Source organism: Euleptes europaea, chromosome 6 (assembly GCF_029931775.1).
Source record: "Euleptes europaea isolate rEulEur1 chromosome 6, rEulEur1.hap1, whole genome shotgun sequence".
In the NCBI taxonomy this organism is placed as follows: Eukaryota; Metazoa; Chordata; class Lepidosauria; order Squamata; family Sphaerodactylidae; genus Euleptes; species Euleptes europaea.
In genome coordinates, this window is record NC_079317.1 from 6,124,599 (window position 1) to 6,144,814 (window position 20,216).

At 48.0% G+C, this 20,216-nt stretch overlaps 1 protein-coding gene across 1 annotated transcript in view; it reads right to left on the reverse strand.

The window, feature by feature from the left end:
• Positions 1–4,917: 4,917 nt before the first annotated feature.
• Positions 4,918–20,216, reverse strand: part of LOC130478905 (maestro heat-like repeat-containing protein family member 2B) — a 58,460-nt gene continuing 43,161 nt past the window's right edge. Inside the window, exons 30-38 of the mRNA XM_056851150.1 lie at positions 19,011–19,122; positions 17,993–18,139; positions 16,337–16,510; positions 14,997–15,152; positions 13,200–13,331; positions 12,511–12,613; positions 9,930–9,995; positions 7,918–8,168; positions 4,918–4,953 (exon numbers count right to left, since the gene is read on the reverse strand). Coding sequence (XP_056707128.1) covers positions 4,918–4,953; positions 7,918–8,168; positions 9,930–9,995; positions 12,511–12,613; positions 13,200–13,331; positions 14,997–15,152; positions 16,337–16,510; positions 17,993–18,139; positions 19,011–19,122 — 1,177 coding nt within the window. The remainder of the gene's footprint in view (positions 4,954–7,917; positions 8,169–9,929; positions 9,996–12,510; positions 12,614–13,199; positions 13,332–14,996; positions 15,153–16,336; positions 16,511–17,992; positions 18,140–19,010; positions 19,123–20,216) is intronic.

The following is a 20,216-nucleotide window of genomic DNA, read 5'->3' on the forward strand; positions in this document are numbered from 1 at the left end:
GAAAATGGTTGGACTAAATGACCTTATACCCCATTGAAGTCCCTCCCCTCCCCAAATCCCGTCGTCCTCAGGTTAGGGTTGCCAACCATCAGGTAATAAATATACAGCACGAAGGCTCAAGTTAAACACCAGAAAAATCGTTCTAAATTTACTGATCGTCAAGAATAAATTAAAGAAAGATATACATACACTCCCAACGGGAAAAGGAAATTAACAAAAAAGGCATTAACTTCATGCCTTAGCACACAATATGCTTAGCAGACAAATCGTCCAAACAAAAAGGCAGACTAATCATCTAAACAGAAATCAGTTGAAAAAAGTTGAAAAAATGAGCCAGAAAATAAGGTTCTGGTACCATGAAGAACCAGCATCCACACTGGCTCTAGAAACGAAATAGAGCATATGTGCAAACCATAGAAAACCGGACACAGCCGGTATGTACAGAACTATAGAAGCCAAACTTTTGAGTACAAGTATAAAGGTGAATCAAACAAGGAAAGCGGGGTAGACCCGACAAGGACGCAAGGTCGATCCAGTTGTGTTTCGGAAGAGCCTTCTTCAGCTTGTGGTCCGATATAATATTCAATTCACATTCATATTAGAAAAATGTCCATGTCCATTTCTGGTTCACATTTGATTCTCCAGGGTTTCCATGGAATCCTGACCAACATTTACGTCTATGAATCAGGGTGGGAAACCGTCCTTGCAGTGGACTTAAAGCGGTCCCACCTTCTTCCCCTCCTCAGGCCCCAGAGCGAAGGAGCTGGAAAGTTCTTCTGGAAATCTGAAACCTGGCATTCTGCGGTGAGTTTCCTGCTCACGGAGGGAATTTTCTGCTCTGGTTCTCTTTAGTTTTTTGCAGCAGACTTATTCTCTACAGCATCTGATTTCTTTCTCTCCCCCCCCCCCAACGCTTGTGTAGCAAATTTTTCAAGTACAGCCAGGATGTAGTAAGCTACGTACTTCCCAGCTTCCCCTTTCAGTGGGTGTTTCTTGAACTGCCACCCTCCACACCACGTGGCAAGCCAAATGTGAACTTGAGGGGACTTTGGGATATGGCTGTAGGGGAGGCTAAAGAAAACAATTAGCCCCTCCAGATCTAGACTATGGCTGAGGTTGTTCTTTGCATTGGGTTTCCTGGCAAGCAGAGTGAGTAGTGTGGGTGGCGATATGGAGGGGGCCGTGACACCAGGTGTGGTGTCACATCCTGTTTTTACCAGAAGTGACATAGGGGAGCTCTAGGAATCTCTGGAAACGCCATGGTAAAACCATGGCGTTCCCAACAATTCCTAGAGCTACCAAATATTACTTCTTGTCACTTCCAGGTGGTGGCTGGAGATCTCACACTATTACAATTGATCTCCAGGCAACAGAGATCAGTTCACCTAGAGAAAACGGCTGCTTTGGAAGAGGGACTGTATGGCATTATACCCCCCTTGAAGTCCCTCCCCTCCCCAAACCCCACCCTCAAAATCTCCAGGTATTTCCTAATCTGGAGCTTGCAACCCTAATCTAAACCAACACTTGTGAGTTCCATATGTTTGGTTATAAAACCCAGTCTGGGTACCTTGGCCATTACCCGAGAGTTCTGGACAGAAATTCAGTTTTAAGGGGGGAAAGCTTCTTTTATTTAGTGTTTTGAGTTCAGAAAATGTCTTCAGGGTAGTTAGAAGGAAAGCAAACCGATGCCTGTTCACACATTAAACATGTAACTAATGAAAAGAAAAGCTAGCGCTTTCTATTAAGAGAGTGATAATTTTGCCTGCTTTGTGACACAGCTGAGTTGAACTAAAACATCTTGCATTTGTTTGCAGAATACTCGTTCAAACAAGAGAACAACGGGCATAATGCAATGCTTCCTCATTCTCCCCTCTGCCTTTATTTCCATTTATTAAATATGTCCATCAGGGTACCGTCCTCATTTCCTACCAGGTCACAGAAAGATGAAACCGTGTGCATTTGAAATCGTATGCATTTGAAATCATATGGATGAAACTGTATGCATTTGAAAACGTATGGCTTTCTCACATTTGCTGGGCCAGTATTACCTTGTGGCAAAGGTCTGAAACTGACCTTCGCTAGCACTAAGCGATGAAGACGAGAACTTGTATTTTGACAAAGGATCCATTTTCCTGTGAAAAAAGAAAAAACAAAACTGCAGAAGGAAGGAATTAATCGGCATGGGACATGCAACGGGTCTGATATTCACTGCAGAAACCATTCACGATTGGCAAGGCATAATTCAGAGTGACAGATGTGGTGTAAACATTAATTGGCATGGCTATGCCCCCCCTTTAAAGTGAACAACCAAAACATTGTACTGGTTCTATCCTTAGAAAAGTGCTTTAGTGCCATCTCCTGGTCACTGGATGGTATTAATTAAATCGATTTATTCAGGAGATTTTCATGCTGCCATTCCAGAGACCTGCCCAAGGTGGTTTACAATCAAAACCATAAATTAGCAGAATAGAAACAGACAGACAAACCCAGGGGACATAAAAACAGCATAAAAGAGACCCCGGACTAGCAGCAGACCATAAAACAGGTGGATTTCCTGCTGCCGAGCTGATTTGACCCACCCCTTCTTATTCTTCCTTCCTTTCCAACCTCCAGGTGGGGCCTGGAGATCTTTTGGAATTGCATCTAATCTCCAGACTACAGAAATGAGTTCCTAGCGTTGCCAGCTCCAGTTTGGGAAAGACCTGGAGATTTTGGGGGTAGAGACTGAGGAGGGCAGGGTTTAGGGTGGCCAGGTCCCTCTTCGCCACCGGCAGGAGATTTTTGGGGCGGAGCCTGTGGAGGGCAGGGTTTGGGGAGGGGAGGGACTTCAATGCCAGAGAGTCCAATGGCCAAAGCGGCCATTTTCTCCAGGGGAACTAATCCCCATAGAGTCTGTGGGGCTGAATTTTGGGGGGAAACCTGAAAATAAGCCGAATTCCCATATTTACCAGTATGGGTATTCGGCTTATTTCGAGTTTACCGGGAAAAACTGAACCCGAAATTTACCGATTTTTTTTTTTGCACACCCCTAGTAGAGATCAATATAATATTTTTTTTATTTAGTTAGTTTATATACCACACCTTTTCTCCGCAGGGAACTCTGAGCAGCCTACATTTAAAATACAAATGAAACTGAAATAACAGTAATAAATAGAACCATTATATTGTCGAAGGCTTTCACGGTCAGAGTTCATTGGTTCTTGTAGGTTATCCGGGCTGTGTAACCGTGGTCTGGTTATTTTCTTTCCTGACGTTTCGCCAGCAGCTGTGGCAGGCATCTTCAGAGGAGTAACACTGAAGGACAGTGTCTCACCAGACACTGTCCTTCAGTGTTACTCCTCTGAAGATGCCTGCCATAGCTGCTGGCGAAACGTCAGGAAAGAAAATAACAAGACCACAGTTACACAGCCCGGATAACCTACAAGAACCAAATAGAACCATTACTTATCTATTATTTTATTAAATAAATTGTTAAATAAATAAATAAGATATAATTATAAATAAATTTTATAATATGTGGTCAGGTAAAACGTAAAAAGTCCAGGCTCTCATTCAACCCATAAGGGGCTAAAAACCTGAAAATCCATTCTGCATCTTTTCCCATTAAGACTTTAACATTATGGCCCAATATTTTTGGGATGGCCCAAAAGACAATATCTGTGAAAGTATGATGATGGGAAACCAAAGGTGCTCTTGTTTTTCTGAGAGAGATGTTACTGTTATGTTCAGAGATACATGTTTTTAAGTACCTTGAAATTTTGTCTATCTATAGCTTAGCACATGGGCACGTAATGCCCTATATCTCTCCTTTGGAATTACAGGATCAGAGGGACATGCCTATTATATTAGGTGCTGGGGAACACAGGCAGGATAATGCTGCTGCAGTCGTCCTTTTGGGGGCTTCCTGGAGGCCCCTGATTCGCCCCTGTGTGAACAGACTGCTGGACTAGATGGGCCTTGGTCTGATCCTGCAGGGCCTTTCTTTTGTTCTTACAGTTTGTAAAGTTCCTTAATTCCTACTGTTTTCCATTGGTAGGATTTATGACTATTTTTAATATTGCATCTTCCCGACTGCTGCAGGGCAAAATCCCCAGCTAGCTTTGCCCACTTTCTCAAAACATTTGGAGGACGCCAGGAAAGGTGTCGGCGGGTGCTATGGCGCCCACTTACAATTTCCACATGAATCACTTTGAAGAACAACAGTAAATGGGGAAAATATGATTTATTACAGCTTGATGTACACACATCCAGAAACATTGTTAATTCTGTACCAGATTGTGTGAACAACTGTCCAAGTGGTGAGACCCACGATTTGGATTTGGATTAAGAGTTTATATCAAGCCCCACGAGATATTAGATAAAACATACCTCATAAGGTGCATTTCCCGATGTGTTTTTAATTACTTTCTGTATTTATGACTATTGAGGAAGGCCTATTGAGGCCAAAACTTGTATGGTCTAGTATTGGCCATTTATATTGAATGTATATCAACTGCGTATAAGAGTTTTGTAACGGATAATTTTATATGTAGCCTGTAATACAGGCCCTGTGTTTTTAACAATTTTACAGTGCACACCTTGAAATAAATATAATTATTTTGTTATAGTATATAGTTTCTAGCTCAAACTTTGAAGTTTCCTCCACTTTGAAGATCAGCAGAATTGAGCTTGGAGCTGTCTGAAAAGACCACACTTAAAACGGAGAAATTGAAGGTTTTGGGTTTTTTTTAAAAAAAATTTAAAATAAAAGCCCAGGATAAAGAGCACAATTTCTAAGAAGATCAGATGGATTGTGATGGTGATGGAGCCAGGATAGTCTGGCATCCTCAGCCTGGAGAACAGCAAAGTCTTTTCCCTCCGGGGATATCTGGGTCTTTTTGCTTCCTCCTGCACAGCTGGTGAGCTCTGCTGCCTCTTCTAGGTAGTGAAGACAGGCCCGTCATGCTGGAGGGTCTGGGAAAAGGGGGAGAAGCACAGCTGTAAATATCTGCCAATAGGAACCAGGTAGGGATGCCAGCCTCCGGGTGGAACCTGGGGATCCCCCAGAAGTGTAGCTCGTCTCTAGATAGGGTTGCCAGCCTCCAGGTTGCACCTGGAGATCTCCCGCTATTACAGTTGGTCTCCAGATGACCAAGAGCAGTTCCCCTGGAGAAAATGGCTGCTTTGGAAGGCGGACCCTACGACATTAAATCCTGCCGTTTAGTTTCCAAGATCCGAGGAGATCAAACTTGCCAGGCCATCCAGGTGAGGTCAGACAAACAGAGGTGGTTCGCCGTTGCCTGCCTCTGAGGAATATCCCCTGATTTCCTTGGTGGTCTCCCATCTAACCAAGGTGGACCCTGCTTAGTTTCCAAGATCTGAGGAGATCGAGCTAGCCTTGGCCATCCAGATCAGGTCAGTCATACAGAGGTGCCTACCTCTGCATAGCAACCCTGGACTTCCTTGGTGGTGGACTTCCCATCCAAATACTAACCAGGGCCGACCCTGCTTAGCTTCTGAGATCCGATGAGATTGAGCCAGCCTGGGCCAGCCAGGTCAGGGTTCATGGTGATTAGAAGACAAGAAAAAGAAATCTCCTCTTGGGTTGAGTAATTTTTTTGCCCATGGAAACTGGTGCCAGAGAAACAACACATGAGATGCAGGACAGGTTGGAACAGGCCCCAGAGCCTGAAGAGTCAGGAAAATTGCATGTAGCGGGAGGCCGGAGAGAGCAACCGGCGAGGAAGGAGCCAGAGGAAGAAAGAGGCAGTCATCGGCCACCCAGGCAGGCTCACATGCCTTTCCCGTTGCCCATAATGGATGCCTCCCTGGGCAAGAAGCCAGTAAAGTATAGGGGTAGTTAGGGATGTATGAAAACAGTGCCCAGATTGCTGAGGAGTCTTTTATCTGTGGAAACTCAGTGGAGTCAGCAGACACCCGGCTTTCTGGACCCGCAGACCGATGTCAGCGTCTTAAACCCACACGGGATCTTGAAATCAGCATGGCATCGTCTGCATAGAACAAGTTCGAAACAGGTGTCTGGGACAAGTGAGGAGGATGAAAATGTTTGCCCTATAGGTGTCCGCCAATGTCATTTATCTACAAATGTAAAAGAAAAGGGCCCAAAAGGCAACCTTGACAAACAACACTTGGATCTCTTTGGTCAATTGGCTGCTATTCCCAGGGAGCATCTCCTGGGGATGGGCTGTGGTAGAGCATCTGCTTGGCATGCAGAAGGTGCCAGGTTCAATCCCTGGCGTCTCCTATTGAAAGGACCAGGCAGGAAGTGATGTGAAAGACCTCTGCCTGAGACCCTGAAGAGTCGCTGCCAGTCTAAGCAGACAATACAGACTGTGATAGACCAAAGGTCTGATGCAGTATAAGGCAGCTTCATGTGTTCAAGACTATCAGGGAATGGGGCAGTGACTCAGTGGCAGAGCATCTTCTTGGCATGCAGAAGGTCCCAGGTTCAATCCTCGGCATCTCCAGTTCAGGTAATGGGTGAGGGGAAAGACCTCTGCCTGAGACCCTGGAGAGCTGCTACCATTCTGAGCAGACAAAACTGACTTTGATGCACCAAGGGTCTGAATCAGTATAAGGCAGTTTCACGTGTATGCGTGGACCCGTGTGGCTATGGCAGCGTCACAGTGGCATGGCAGAAAACCACGGGCGTTCTTTACTTTGGGTGACAAAACGCCTAGAACTGGCCCTGCATATATTTGCATCTAGATGCCGAGAATTGTTCCTGATGGAAAAGAAAACCAGCTAGAATCAGACAGGAGTAGGGTTACCAAGTCCGGGTTGGGAAATGTGGAGAGCCAGGGTGGTGTAGCGGTTATGATTGTAAAATTGAGACGTTGGAGACCCAGGTTCAAATCCCTACTCATGCCTTGGAAGCTCGCTGGATGGCCTATCTCAGCCTAACCCACCTCACAGGGTTGTTGTGAGGATAAAATGGAGGTAAGGGGAATGAGGTAAGCCATTTTGAATCTCCACTGGGGAGAAAGGTGGGGGATAAATGAACGAATTAAATAAATAAATGAACAAACAAACAATATATCCCTGGAGCTTCCGAGGTAAAGCCTGGGGGGGGGGCTGGGTTTGGGAAGGGGGGGATCTCAGCAGGGGGTAGTGCCATAGAGTTCATGGTCCGAAGCAGCCCCTTTCTCCCGAGGAACTGATCTCTGTAGTCTGGAGATCAGTTTCAGTTTGGTGACATTTCTAGGCCTTGCCAGGAGGTTGGCAACCCTAGCTCACAGGAGGGATCTGGAGAGTTTGTATCCCCTGCTGCTGGGTACCCAAGGTTGGGCATGATAAACAAAATATATAGATAATGAAAATATAATTTATTTAAAGCACTATGTCAAGATAAAAATTATTTTTAAAAATGTTAAAACAGTACAATGGCATTTCCTAAGGTTGATATCTATAACCACATGCCAGACGCGTTCCGGCCTGTTTGGCCTTCCCATGTAAAACATACACACATTTACAGATATATATATACATGCTAGGAAAAGTTGAGAGCAGCAGGAAAAGAGGCAGACCCAACAAGAGATGGATTGACTCAATAAAGGAAGCCACAGCCTTCAATTTGCAAGATCTGAGCAAGGCTGTTAAAGATAGGACATTTTGGAGGACTTTCATTCATAGGGTTGCCATGAGTCGGAAGCGACTTGTCGGCACTTAACACACACACACACACACATACATATACAGACAATATATATCAGACCAGGTATGTATGTAGGTTGTATAATATATTACCAATTACACAAACATCTGGTAAGATTGTCTCAAGTTGTTATGCTGGGCTGTATATGTCTCCCATATAAAATGTGTGCAATTATGAACCTGGTAAAACAATGTCAGGTAGAGTTTGTAGCCCCAGCATAAGGATGACAGCAGCTTTAGGAATGCTGCTGCATCCAAACTTACAGGCAAACTTTCCATCTTAGATGGGACGACGATACAGGAGAAAAGTAACTCACGCTTGTCTTGTTGGACTGAGGGAGCCTCTGATGTCATCCCAAGTTGAGGATTGCATGTTGGGGCAAGTTCTTGCGTTGCATCTTCCTCTTTTCTTTCATGCAGTGCTTTCTCTCCCCACTTCTTCTTGATGTAGGTGGCCACGTCCGCTGCTGCCTGTTGAACTCTGGGGTTCAGGTCCTCCTGCAGCACTTCGAGAGCTGTAATTGCAGAGTGAGGGTGCTTCCATGAGCCACACCCCGTGACACCCCCCCCCCCCAGTGGGGTTTTAATCTCAAGATAGTCAGAAATGGGCAAATGGAACCGACGGGGCATCAGATGAAAAGATGGTTTTGTGCCCATCTGCTGGATCAGATCCGGGGTCCATCTAGTCCAGTATCCTGCCTCACTCAGCGGTGAACCAGTTCCTCCAAAGGGCCAGAAACAGGGCAAGGCCTTCATGAGAACATCAGAAGAGCCCTGCTGGATCAAACCAGTGGTCCATCTAGTCCAGCATCCTGTCTCACGCAGACACCAACCAGTTCCTCCGGACGTCCAACAACAGGGCAGAGGGGCCGAGGCCTTCCCCTGATGTTTCGTCCTGGCACTGGGATTCAGAGGTTGACTGCCCCTGAATGTGGAGGTTCCCTTTAGCCACTGAGGGTCCTCTCCTCCAAGAGATCTATCCAGTCCCCTCCATCTATGCTCACAGCCATGGCTAATTCCACTGGTAGCAAATTCCACTGTTTAATTAATTTGAGAAGAAGAAGAGTTGGTTTTTATATGCTGACTTTCTCTACCACCTAAGGGAGACTCAAACCGGCTCACAATCACCTTCTCTTCCCCTCCCCACAACAGACACCCTGTGAGGTAGGTGGGGCTGAGAGAGCTGTGACTAGCCCAAGGTCACCCAGCTGGCTTCATGTGTAGGTGTGGGGCAACAAATCCAGTTCACCAGATTAGCCTCCGCCGCTTATGTGGAGGAGTGGGGGAATCAAACCCGGTTCTCCAGATCAGAGTCCACTGCTCCAAACCACCGCTCTTAACCACTACACCACGCTGGCTCTCAAACAAGTATTTCCTTTTCTCTGTCCTGAATTTATAGGCCAGAGGAAGAAAAAACTTGGGGAGATTTTGGCGTCCCTAAGTATGCAACCCACTGAGCCTTGGTGGCAGCACTGAGCCGTTTCAGCCAAGCGGGGTGGATATTTGGGGCAGTAAATCTGCCAGCCTCTCCCCATCACAGGGCTGCTTCAAGGAGGGTTTGGACTGATGCCCCGGCTGAAGCAAAAGTCACTTTAAACTTCTGGTGGGGAAAATTTCAATAAGACGCAAATCTGTGACCGTTTCCTGGGCCACTCTGGTATTTAGACCACAGAGAGGGGGAAAGTGGAAATGTTCTCCAGTTTACTTGGTCTTGGGACAATAAAGAAGAAGATCTGGTTTTTACCTACCGACTTTCTCCACCTTTTAAGGGGAATCAAACCGACTTACAATCTTTTCCCCTGCCTCTCCCATTAACAGACACCCTGTGAGGTAGGTGGGGCTGAGAGAGTTTTGAGAGAACTGTGACTGGCCCAAGGTCACCCAGCAGGCTTCATGTGGAATCGAACCCGGTTCTCCAGATTAGAGCCCACCACTCTTAACCACTTCACCACACTGAGAAGGCGGAAGAGGGCTGAGGAGAACTGAAGTAGAAGAAGAGTTGGTTTTTATATGCCGACTTTCTCTACCTTTTAAGGGGAATCAAACCGACATACAATCTCCTTCCCTTCCCCTCCCCACAACAGGCACCTTGTGAGGTAGGTGGGGCAGAGACAGTTCTGAGAGAACTGTGACTAGCCCAAGGTCACCCAGCAGGCTTCATGTGGAGAAGTGGGGAATCAAACCCGGGTCTCCAGATTAGAGTCCACTGCTCTTAACCACTACGCCACGCTGGCTCTTCTCAGTAAGTGTATCACAGTACCTTGTTGATTACTTACAGGCCAGCAGCTGCAGCCGAAATGTCTCATCGAGGTCTGGGATCGCCATGCTTTCCAGAACAACCCCTGGCAAAAAGTGAAATTGTGAAATGGATGTTCGGGCCGTTGGGGAATTGTTTGATTTTTTGGGGGGGGAAAAACCCTCAAGGAAGGAGCCGTCCTGAAGCGCTTCTTCCCAGGTGGCTGGCTGAGTCCGGGTTGAGCCCGGCAGTGTTTCAGCAGGGGCCGGACTTGGAGTTGGCTGGTGGTAGCACAGTTCTGGGAGAAGGGGCTTCTTCATATTCAGAGGAAGTGCCAGGTGACATGAGGGGAGGGGCCATGGCTCAGTGGTAGATCCTCTGCTTGGCATGCAGAAGGTCCATGGTTCAATCCTCCACATATCCAGTTAAAAACTACGGCAGTACTTGATGTGAAAGACCTCTGCATAAGACCCTGGAGAGCTGCTGCCAGTCTGAGTAGGCAATAGTGACCTTGACGAACCGATTTAGTGTGAGGTAGCTTGTGTACATGTGTCTCAGCCTCTATGCTCTTTTTGCTTGGCCCTCCAGAGGAACTGGTTGGCCATTGTGTGAGGAGGGATGCTGGTCTAGATGGACCCTCACTGGTCTGATCCAGCACTGGTCTGATGTTCTTATGAAGGCCTCGGGCTCTATGCCCTGTGGTTGGCCCTCTAGGGCCGTGTTGGCGAACCTATGGCACACGTGCCACTTCCGGCACGCGTAGCCCTCTCTGCCGGCACGCGTGGTTCCTCCAAGCCGCTGGCCTTTCCGGCTCTGCCTCGCCCCGGGTGATCTCCAACCAATAGAGATCAGTTCCCCTGAAAAAAATTGCCACTTTGGCAATTGGACTCTATGGTACTGAAGTCCTTCCCCAAACCCTGCCCTCCTCAGGCGCCACCCCAAAAACCTCCCACTCATGGCGAAGAGGAACTTGGCCTCTCCCTCTGGGCCCTTTCTGGGGGTGGTATTCAGGTTAAATTGCCGCATTGGCACTCGGCGATAAATAAGTGTGTTTTTGGTTGCAGTTTGGGCACTGGGTCTCTAAAAGGTTCGCCATCACTGCTCTAGGGGAACAGTTTGGCCACTGCGTGAGACAGGATGTTGGACTAGATGGACCGCTGGTCTGACCCAGCAGGGCTCCTCAGATGTTCTTAGGAAGCCCATTGTCTCCTGGGCTGTCAATGACCCTATGCGGCATCAATGACCGCCCTCCCCAATTGTGCCACTCCTAGCAGTTGCATGAGCAACTTGGCCAGAGAACCAGCCCTGTGGCTACGTCTACCTTATTCTGCTTGTAGGAGCTTCCTTGGGCCTTGTGGTTGTCGCTGTTTCAGATAGTGCTGGGTCAGAGGGATGTGCTCAGCAGCATGGTGTATATATGGTGTATGTTTAGTGTTTAGTATATAAATACTGTCAAAGACAGGACATTTTGGAGGACTTTCATTCATAGGGTCGCCATGAGTCGGAAGCGACTTGACGGCACTTAACACACACACATTTAGTATATAGTGATAGCATGTTTAGTCTGTAGTATATAGTGATAAGATATGATTGGTGCAATTATAGTCTACATTCTATAAAAAAATTGGCATAATATTGTGGTCTGCGTTGCTGATACGTTTTTCTTTTTTGTTACTATAATTACTATCAGTACGCCTTATTTTGCTTATAACCTCCAGGTGGAGCCTGGAGAGCTCCCAGAAATTCAGCCCTGGGGGGGGGGGGGTCATTTTTCGAGGTAGAGCTCCCAAATTTGCAGTGTAGCTTGAAGGGACTCTCCTTGCACGGACCCCAAAGTTTGGTCTGATTTTATGGGGTTCGGAAGAGGTCGCCCCCCTCCTCCATAGAGAAGCTTGCAATGATTCTCTTTGGAGGAGGGGGGCAACCCCTTCTGGACCCCATAAAATCAGACCCCCTGACCCAATCTTCACCAAACTTCGGGGGTCATGCAAGGAGAGTCCCTTCAAGCTATGCTGTGAATTTGGGGGCTCTACCTTGAAAAATGCCCCCCGGGAGAATTTTAAAAATACTTACATTTTAGACTTGTAAGTAATGGCCGCCGTCTGCTTCCTCCTTCAAGACACTAATTTTCCCATGGTTCATTGCAGGGTTAATTGCAGGGTTACAGTAGATCATGGGAAACTGACTTTTCCCACGACTCTTAAGAAAGGAAGGAAGCAGCTGTTACAAACGTGGGAAAACTCAATTTCCCATGATCGATTTGGGGGCTCTACCTCAAAAAATGACATCCCCCCAAAGGACCCGAAAAAGCTGAATAATTATTCGGCTTTTTCGGGAATTGCCAATTGGCTTGAGCTTTGTCCCCGGGTTTGTGCATTCGGTAAACCTGGAAATTTACCGAAATGGCTAATTTTGGGTTTATTTTCAGTTCGGGTTTAACGATTCGCACAAGCCTACCCAGAAGTGATGGGGAAACTCTAGCATATTCCTCCAAAAAACTGTATGGTTTCCATAGAGTTTTTAGAGGGACATGCTAGAGTGACCCATAGCTTCTGGGTTTACCCTGGAAGGGACATTATTGTGCTCTCTCCCAGTGGAACTCCACCCGCTTGACCTCTCACCTGACAAGTCCAGAGCTGCTGTTCGGGTCTCTTCCGAGATGCTTTGGAAATACGCCGTTGTCTTTTGCAAGAGCTCCCCCCTCATCTCTGGGTTAGTCTTGACCTGGAGGAGGCCACAAATAAAATAGCTGCATGCCCTGTATCAGGCCAAAGATTGACCCGAAAGGAAACACATGAAGCTCCCTTATATGGTGTCAGACCATGGTCTCACCAAGGTCAGTATTTTCTACTCAGACTTGGAAGCGGCTCTCCGGAGTTTTGGGCAGAGGTCTTTCACATCACCTACTACCTGGTCCTTTCAACTGGAGATGCCGGGGATTGAACCTGGGGCCTTCTGCATACTAAGCAGAGACTCTGCCATAGCCCCTCCCCTAAAAACAAAGGGCATGACTGGTTTAAACCTACATCATGAGTAGATGAAGCTATCTTGTTTTATGGCCAGTGTTGTTCTCTTTCCAGGTTTATGCTAGCATTTTGGGGGTTTGAGTGTTAAAGCGTCCCCGTAGTGATGCGGCACTTCTGGGGGTAAATCTGGAAGTGACATAATTGCATTGCGCAGAGCCACGAGCATGGCATCATGGCCCCAAAAATCTCCCACCAGAAAAGAGGGGGGACATGGCAACCTAGGGTCAGCTGAAGTCCACTGCCCCCCAGTTTTCCACTGCCCTTGAATCAACAGTCTCTCTCACCAGCTGCCTGCAGATGTACACATGCAGATATGGGAGGGTCATGGGGTTGGCGGGGCGAAGCTCTTCCAAGCAAGCTCTCAGTTTCCTCTTGGGTAAAAACTGCACCGACTGCAGAAAGGCAGCTCTGCAGGCCTGCAAAACAAGACGTTTCTCAAGGATTCAGGGAGGCTCTTCCAGAGCAATGCACAAGAAGCAGCACAACAAAATACTCACGGCCAACAAAATGAACATGCACAATCAAGAGTTCCCAAATGGGAGCTGGGAGATCCCAAATCAGCATTGCTGACAGATGGCCATCTAGCCTCTGCTTCAAAACCTCCAGGGAAGGAGAGCCCACCACCTCCCGAGGAAGCCTCTTCCACTGAGGAACCGCTCTGTTAGAAAATTCTTCCTAATGTCTAGATGGATTCTTCCTAATGTCTAGATCAGGGTTGTCAAACATGTGGCCCAGGGGCCGGATCCGGCCCCCGGGGGGCTGGTGTCCAGCCCACGAGTCGAGGCCCCTGACCTCCCTGCCCCTGCCTTTTCCCGGGCACACTCAGGCCCCCATGGGAGCCAGGCCGCCCTCCCTGCTGCCCCCGTCCCTGTTGCCGCCCCCGTCCTCCCCACTGTTCCCATCCATTGCTGGGCGCAGCCTGGGCCCACGAGGGCCAGGCGCACCCTCCCTGTCCCTGCCTCCGCTCCCATCCATTGCCGGGCACAGCCCAGCCCCGTGAGGGCCGGGTGCGCCCTCCCTGTCCCCCCCCGCCCTTTCCCCAAAGGGGACTTCCCCCCACCTTCCCTGCGGAGTCCAGGTCTACCCATTGGAGGCCCATAGAAACCAATGGGTAGACCTGGCCTCCATGGGGGGTGGGGGGAAGCGAAGTCCCCATTGGGAGGTCAGGTCTACTGCCATTCAAGCCTATGGGTAGTCCTGGCCTCTGGGTGTGTGTGGAAACTGTCTCCGTCTGGAGGCCAGGTCAACCTGTTGGCTTGTATGGCAGTAGACCCAGCCTCCCAATGGGGACTTTCCCCCCCCTTCTTCCCACCCCCCCATGGAGGCCAGGTCTACCCATTGGTTTCTATGGGTCTCAGGAGGCCCATAGAAACCAATGGGCAGACCTGGCCATCATGGGGGGGAAGGAAATCTGTCGGGAGGCCAGGTCTACTGCCATGCAAGCCAATGGGTAGCCTGTGGGTGAAAACGACTGTCTCCGTCAGGAGGCCAAGTCTACCCATTCTGTTTCTTTCTCTCTTTCTCTCCTTCTTTCTCTCACCCTTTCTCTCTTATCTGTTTCACTCTTTCTGTCTCTCTCTTTCTCCCTGCCTTTCTGGACACCACCACCCCATCCAGATCTGGGCTGGCGAGTCCGCTGCGAGCTCGCCAACCAAGGCAGTCGCCCCCACCCCACCGCAGTTTTAAAATGAATGCAAGGGATTAGAAATATTAACTTTATAGAGGACATGGGCAAAGCCAATTAATGATATTATTTTTACTTAATTTTTTACTTAAAATACAAACATTCTTAAAACAATAACAATAAGACTGTTAAATAAAAGAAAATGCTGTAAGAATTTTATTGTTGTAAACTTGAGTTTTAAGTAAAAAAACAATATTATTAATTGATTTTGCCTGTGTCTTCTATAAAGTTTGAATCTCCAGTACCTGGCATTACATTTTATTTATTTATTTGTTTGTTACGCATCTGCTGCCTGACCAAGAGACATTTATGTTATATCCGGCCCTCCTCACAAATGAGTTCGACACCCCTGGTCTAGATGGATGCAGTGGAGAACATGCCCTCCCGGTCATCCTACCTCCGACGCCTGGGGACTGGGGTCTTGCTGATGAATTAGGAGTGGCATCAGGCTCTTCCGCACTTGCTCAGCAAAAAACGCTTGGAATCTGGATTTTGTCGACGCAGCCAGGATGCCAAAGAGGCACAGAGCAGCACGGCGAAGATCAGCATTGTCCTATAGCCAATGGGGAAAAAACCGCACACAGTGTTGGTTGTTTTTTGGAAAATGTTGGTGAAGCACAGACAACTCCTATGCATTAACCACAGATTCCCAATCCCAGTTTAGACACAGGGTCACACTGCTGAGCCTTAGCTTTTAAGTGGGATGTGAAATTTGAATGCCACCAGTCACAAATCTAAGAACTTAAGAAAGGCCCTGCTGGATCGGACCAAGGTCCATCGAGTCCAGCAGTCTGTTCACACAGTGGCCAACCAGGTGCCTCTAGGAAGCCCACAAACAAGATGACTGCAGCAGCACTGTCCTGCCTGTGTTTCACAGAAACATATAGAACAGGCCTGCTCCTCTGACCCTGGAGATAATAGGTATGCATCATGACCAGTGTCCATTTTGGCTAGTAGCCATGGATAGCCCTCTCCTACAGGAACATGTCCACTCCCGTCTTAAAGCCTTCAAAGTTGGCAGCCATCATCACATCCTGGGGAAGAAAGTTCCACAAGTTAACTACGCATTGTGCGAAGAAATACTTCCTTTTATCTGTTATGAATCTCTCATCTTCCAGCTTCAGCAGATGACCCCACATTCTAGTATTATGAGAGAGGGAGAAAAGCTTCTCCCTGTCCACTCAATCTTTGTGCAATTATCAATCTCATATTGATCATTGCACAGAGATACAGAGTTTAATTTTGGGCTGAACGACCAATTCTCTCAGTTCTCATTGAAACTTGTTCTGAGCAAATGAAGTGGTAAAACTGGGTCTGGTCGTACCTTTCGGGCCACATGTGGAAGTGCGCAGCGCAGGAATGAGGCACAGCGCAGGGATGAGTCAATGTTCCACCATGCGAAAGAAATCCTTGCAAGTAGAAAACAGTGCAGCAAGGAGAAAGGTTCGATCTTATGCTTCTCTCTGACAGTTGTTTCTAATGTTTTTGTGATTGTTCACTACCTTGGGGACCCTTAGTTGCATGGAAAGGCTGCATGAATGTATTTTAAATAAATAAAGGAAGGAAGGAAGGAAGGAAGGAAGGAAGGAAGGAAGGAAGGAAGGAAGGAAGGAAGGAAGGAAGGAAGGAAGGAAGGAAGGAAGAAAAAACAGACATACTGCAGAATATTCCCTTCTGAGAACCAGTGAGATTGTAGATGATATATGATACAGAGGCTCAACTCGACGTATCACTTACGTCATCCAGGTAGCTAACGGTCTGCATGGTGATGTTCTTAAAGAGGGAGCCCATGTCCTTCTCCTTCAGGTGAGGAAGAACCACAGCCAGCACCTGGAGGCTCTCTTGCACCACATGGGCATCAGACAAAGCACCCAGGAGGATCGCCACAGTATTCCTCTTCTCTCCCTTCACCTGGAGGACACATCAGAAGGATTGCTGGGACTGCGGTAGGCAGACAAGGGGTTGGGCCTTCCGAATCAACTATGCTAACTTCCCCCCAGCCCATGGAGCCGTTTTCTGAAATAAGCTTGGCAACCTGAGACACCCCCTCATTTCAGGCAGTAGCACAATCAGTGGAGGGAGGGCAGGGCCAAAGTGGGTTTGCTGCCAATGTCCGGTTTCCCATCCTTCACTCCCTTCCTTCTCTTCCCTCTTGCAATGAGTGGCCCTGCTTGGGTTTATTTATTTATTTAGAAGAAGAAGAGTTGGTTTTTATATGCCGACTTTCTCTACCACTTAAGGCAGAATCAAACTGGCTTACAATCACCTTCCCTTCCCCTCCCCACAACTGACACCCTGTGAGGCAGGTGGGGGGGAGAGAGCTCTAAATAGAGCTGTAACTAGCCCAAGGTCACCCAGCTGGCTTCATGTAGAGGAGTGGGGAAACCAACCCAGTTCTCCAGAATAGAGTCCACCACTCTTAACCACTAGAGGAAGAAGAGTTGGTTTTTATATGCCAACTTTATTTCCTTTTTAAGGAGAATCAAACCAGCTTACAAACTCCTTCCCTTCCCCTCCCCACAACAGACACCCTGTGAGATAGGCGGGGCTGAGAGAGCTCCAAGAGAGCTGTGACTAGCCCAAGGCCACCCAGCAGGCTTCATGTGGAGGAGTGGGGAATCAAACCCGGTTCTCCAAATCAGAGTCCACTGCTCCAAACCACTGCTCTTACCACTACACCACGCTGACTAATAAAAATTATTTATATTAGTCAATTTATACCCCGTCAAAGGCCGGGCTCAGAGCGGCTCACACAATATTCCAACATACAATTAAAAAGTATAAAACATCTAAAACACAATTAAAGCAGCCACATAAAATCCTAACTAGTATAAAATATCCAATTAACAGAACAACCAAATGGCGCCCCCCACACATCATAATGTAGAGCTACAGTGGGGCCAACAGATGGATAGGCCCCCATAGATGTTAAGAGGGGGGAATCAGCAGTAAAAGGTTGGAGGATTGGGGAGGCCAGCATTTATGGAAGGAAGAACCATAGCTGGTCTCAACCATAAGCCCTCGCACACCCTGCGGAACTCTCCAAGGTCCCGAAGGGCCCTGGTCTCATTGGAGAGGCTATTCCACCAGGCAGGGGCCAGTGCAGAAAAGGCCCTGGCCCTGGTTGAGGCCAGCCGGACACTCTTCGGGCCGGGGATCACCAGAAGGTTGGCATTCGATGTTCGTAAAGTCCTCTGGGGGACATACCAGGAGAAACGGTCCCGCAGATACGAAAGTCCCAGACCGGGTAAGGCTTTAACAGTCATAACCAGCGCCTCCAGGACAATATTTGGCAGATTCCTAGTCAACTGTACGGCATGCAGGTGCCTCCCACTTAACCTGCACCCAAAGCATTCATCGCAGTCGTATGAACTTTAAGGAGCAGGAGCTGACCTTGTCGGGAGCCACAAGAAGGATGTTGCCCAGGCCTCTGACTGCCATCTGGCGGATGCCGGGATGCTGGTCCCCCGCCCTCTCTACTAAGACGGGGAAGAGGGTCTGCAGTAGCTCTTTTTCTGATAGCCTGGGATCCCTGATTGCCTGCAGGATGACAATATAGGTTTCGTACATGTATCGCACCAGATGAAGCAATACGAACAAAGTGTACAATCGGGGGCATCTGACAAAGAGGAGGTGGTGAGACGGAATCTTCCAATAGCTCTGGTCGAATTATGCCTGATGAGCGACAACCCTTGATCAAATATCAAGGATGTGGTCTGGTTTGTGCCATCCACAACAGCTCCTGTAACAGTCCAGGGATGCACCAAGCATGCACCTTTTGGGAGTTCGTGGGCAAAAGTAGGGCTTTCAGAGGGGCTGGCATATTTTCTCCCCAACCCTTAGTTAACTGTTCCTCTATCTGCTATGGCAGCAGCGTTATTTTTATTCATTCTATATATGTAAGCGGGAACCTGTGATAATCCTAGTGGGAGGGAATTCTTTCTCTCTTTCAGGAAGAAGAGTTGCTTTTTATACCCCATTTTCCCTCTACTTTTAAGGAGTCCCAAAATGGCTCACAATAGCCTTCCCTTCCCCCTCCGCAACAGACACCTTGTGAGGTAGGTGGGGCTGTGAGAGTTCAGAGAGAACCGTGACTGGCCCAAGATCACCCAGCTGGCGTCATGTGTAGGAGTGGGGAAACCAACCCGGTTCACCAGATTAGAGTCTGCCGCTCATGTGGAGGAGTTGGGAATCAAACCCGGTTCTCCAGATTGGAGTCTGCCGCTCATATGGAGGAGTGGGGAATCAAACCCAGTTCTCCAGATTAGCATCCGCCACTCATGTGGAGGAGTGGAGAATTGAACTCAGTTCTCCAGATTAAAGTCCACTGCTCATGTGGAGGAGTGGGGAACTGAACCTATCTTTTTCAGACAGCAATGGAACATCCAGTCACCACAGCCCAGCCTCTTACCTCCACAAAAAAGGCAGTGCTGGTGAGACGCAGTTTTTCAGACCCTGAATTCATCCAGGACAGGACGTGTTCAATGATCTCCTTATCTAGAAGGCCTCTCTGCACCAAATGACTGAAACAGAAAAGGAATGATGGTGGGAGAACAACGGCAGATCTTGACATCCGCACCTGCCTGCCTAGGTAGCAACATCAATGCTGTTTTACTGGTGCTGTAGAGAGTCAGAAATAATCTTGTCAGACAACCTGCAAGCAAGCTATGAAGGCTTTTTCAGACAGTCTGGTGTGTGTGTTTGTAAAAACGTCTTCCACTTTGGCCTACATCAGCCTATGGGGAATTTTTGGCCTTCAACTACCCTCAACATTCATTCCAAGAAGTTTCTTTGTTAGTAAATGCACAGAATAGATGAAGAAGAGGAGGTTTTTATATCCCAATTTTCTCTACCTTTGAACACATGAACACATGAAACTGTTTATACGGAACCAGACCCTCGGTCCATCAAAGTCAGCATTGTCTACTCAGACTGGCAGCAGCTCTCCAGCGTCTCAGGCAGAGGTCTTTCACATCACCTACTGCATGATCCTTTAACTGGAGATGCCGGGGATTGAACCTGGGACCTTCTGCATGCCAAGCAGATGCTCTTACACTGAGCCACGGCCCCTCCCCCAAACTTTAAGGAGTCCACCGTTCTTGACCACTACACCATACTGGCTCTCCTCCCCTGCTTAACCACTACATCATGCTAGGGGAGTGGTTAATTGCTCTTAAGCACCTCCATCCCATTGAGAGGTCTCACAAGCACCCAGCACGCATAGTTAAATTGTGGAACTCCGTGCCCCAGGATGTGGTGATGGCTGCCAACTTGGAAGGCTTGAAGAGGGGAGTGGACATGTTCATGGAGGAGAGGGCTATCCATGGCTACTAGTCGAAATGAATACTAGTCATGATTCATACCTTTTTTTCTCAGGATCAGAGGAGCATGCTTATTATATTAGGTGCTGAGGAACACAGGCAGGATGTTGCTGCTGCAGTTGTCTTGCTTGTGGGCTTCCTAGAGCAGTGGTTCTCAACCTGTGGGTCGTGACCCCCAAGAGGAACCTGGTTGGCCACTATGTGAACAGACTGCTGGACCTGATGGGTCTTGGCCTGATCCAGCATGGCCTTTCTTATGTTCTTATGAGTGCTGACCTGGGCGGGGTGCACAGAGC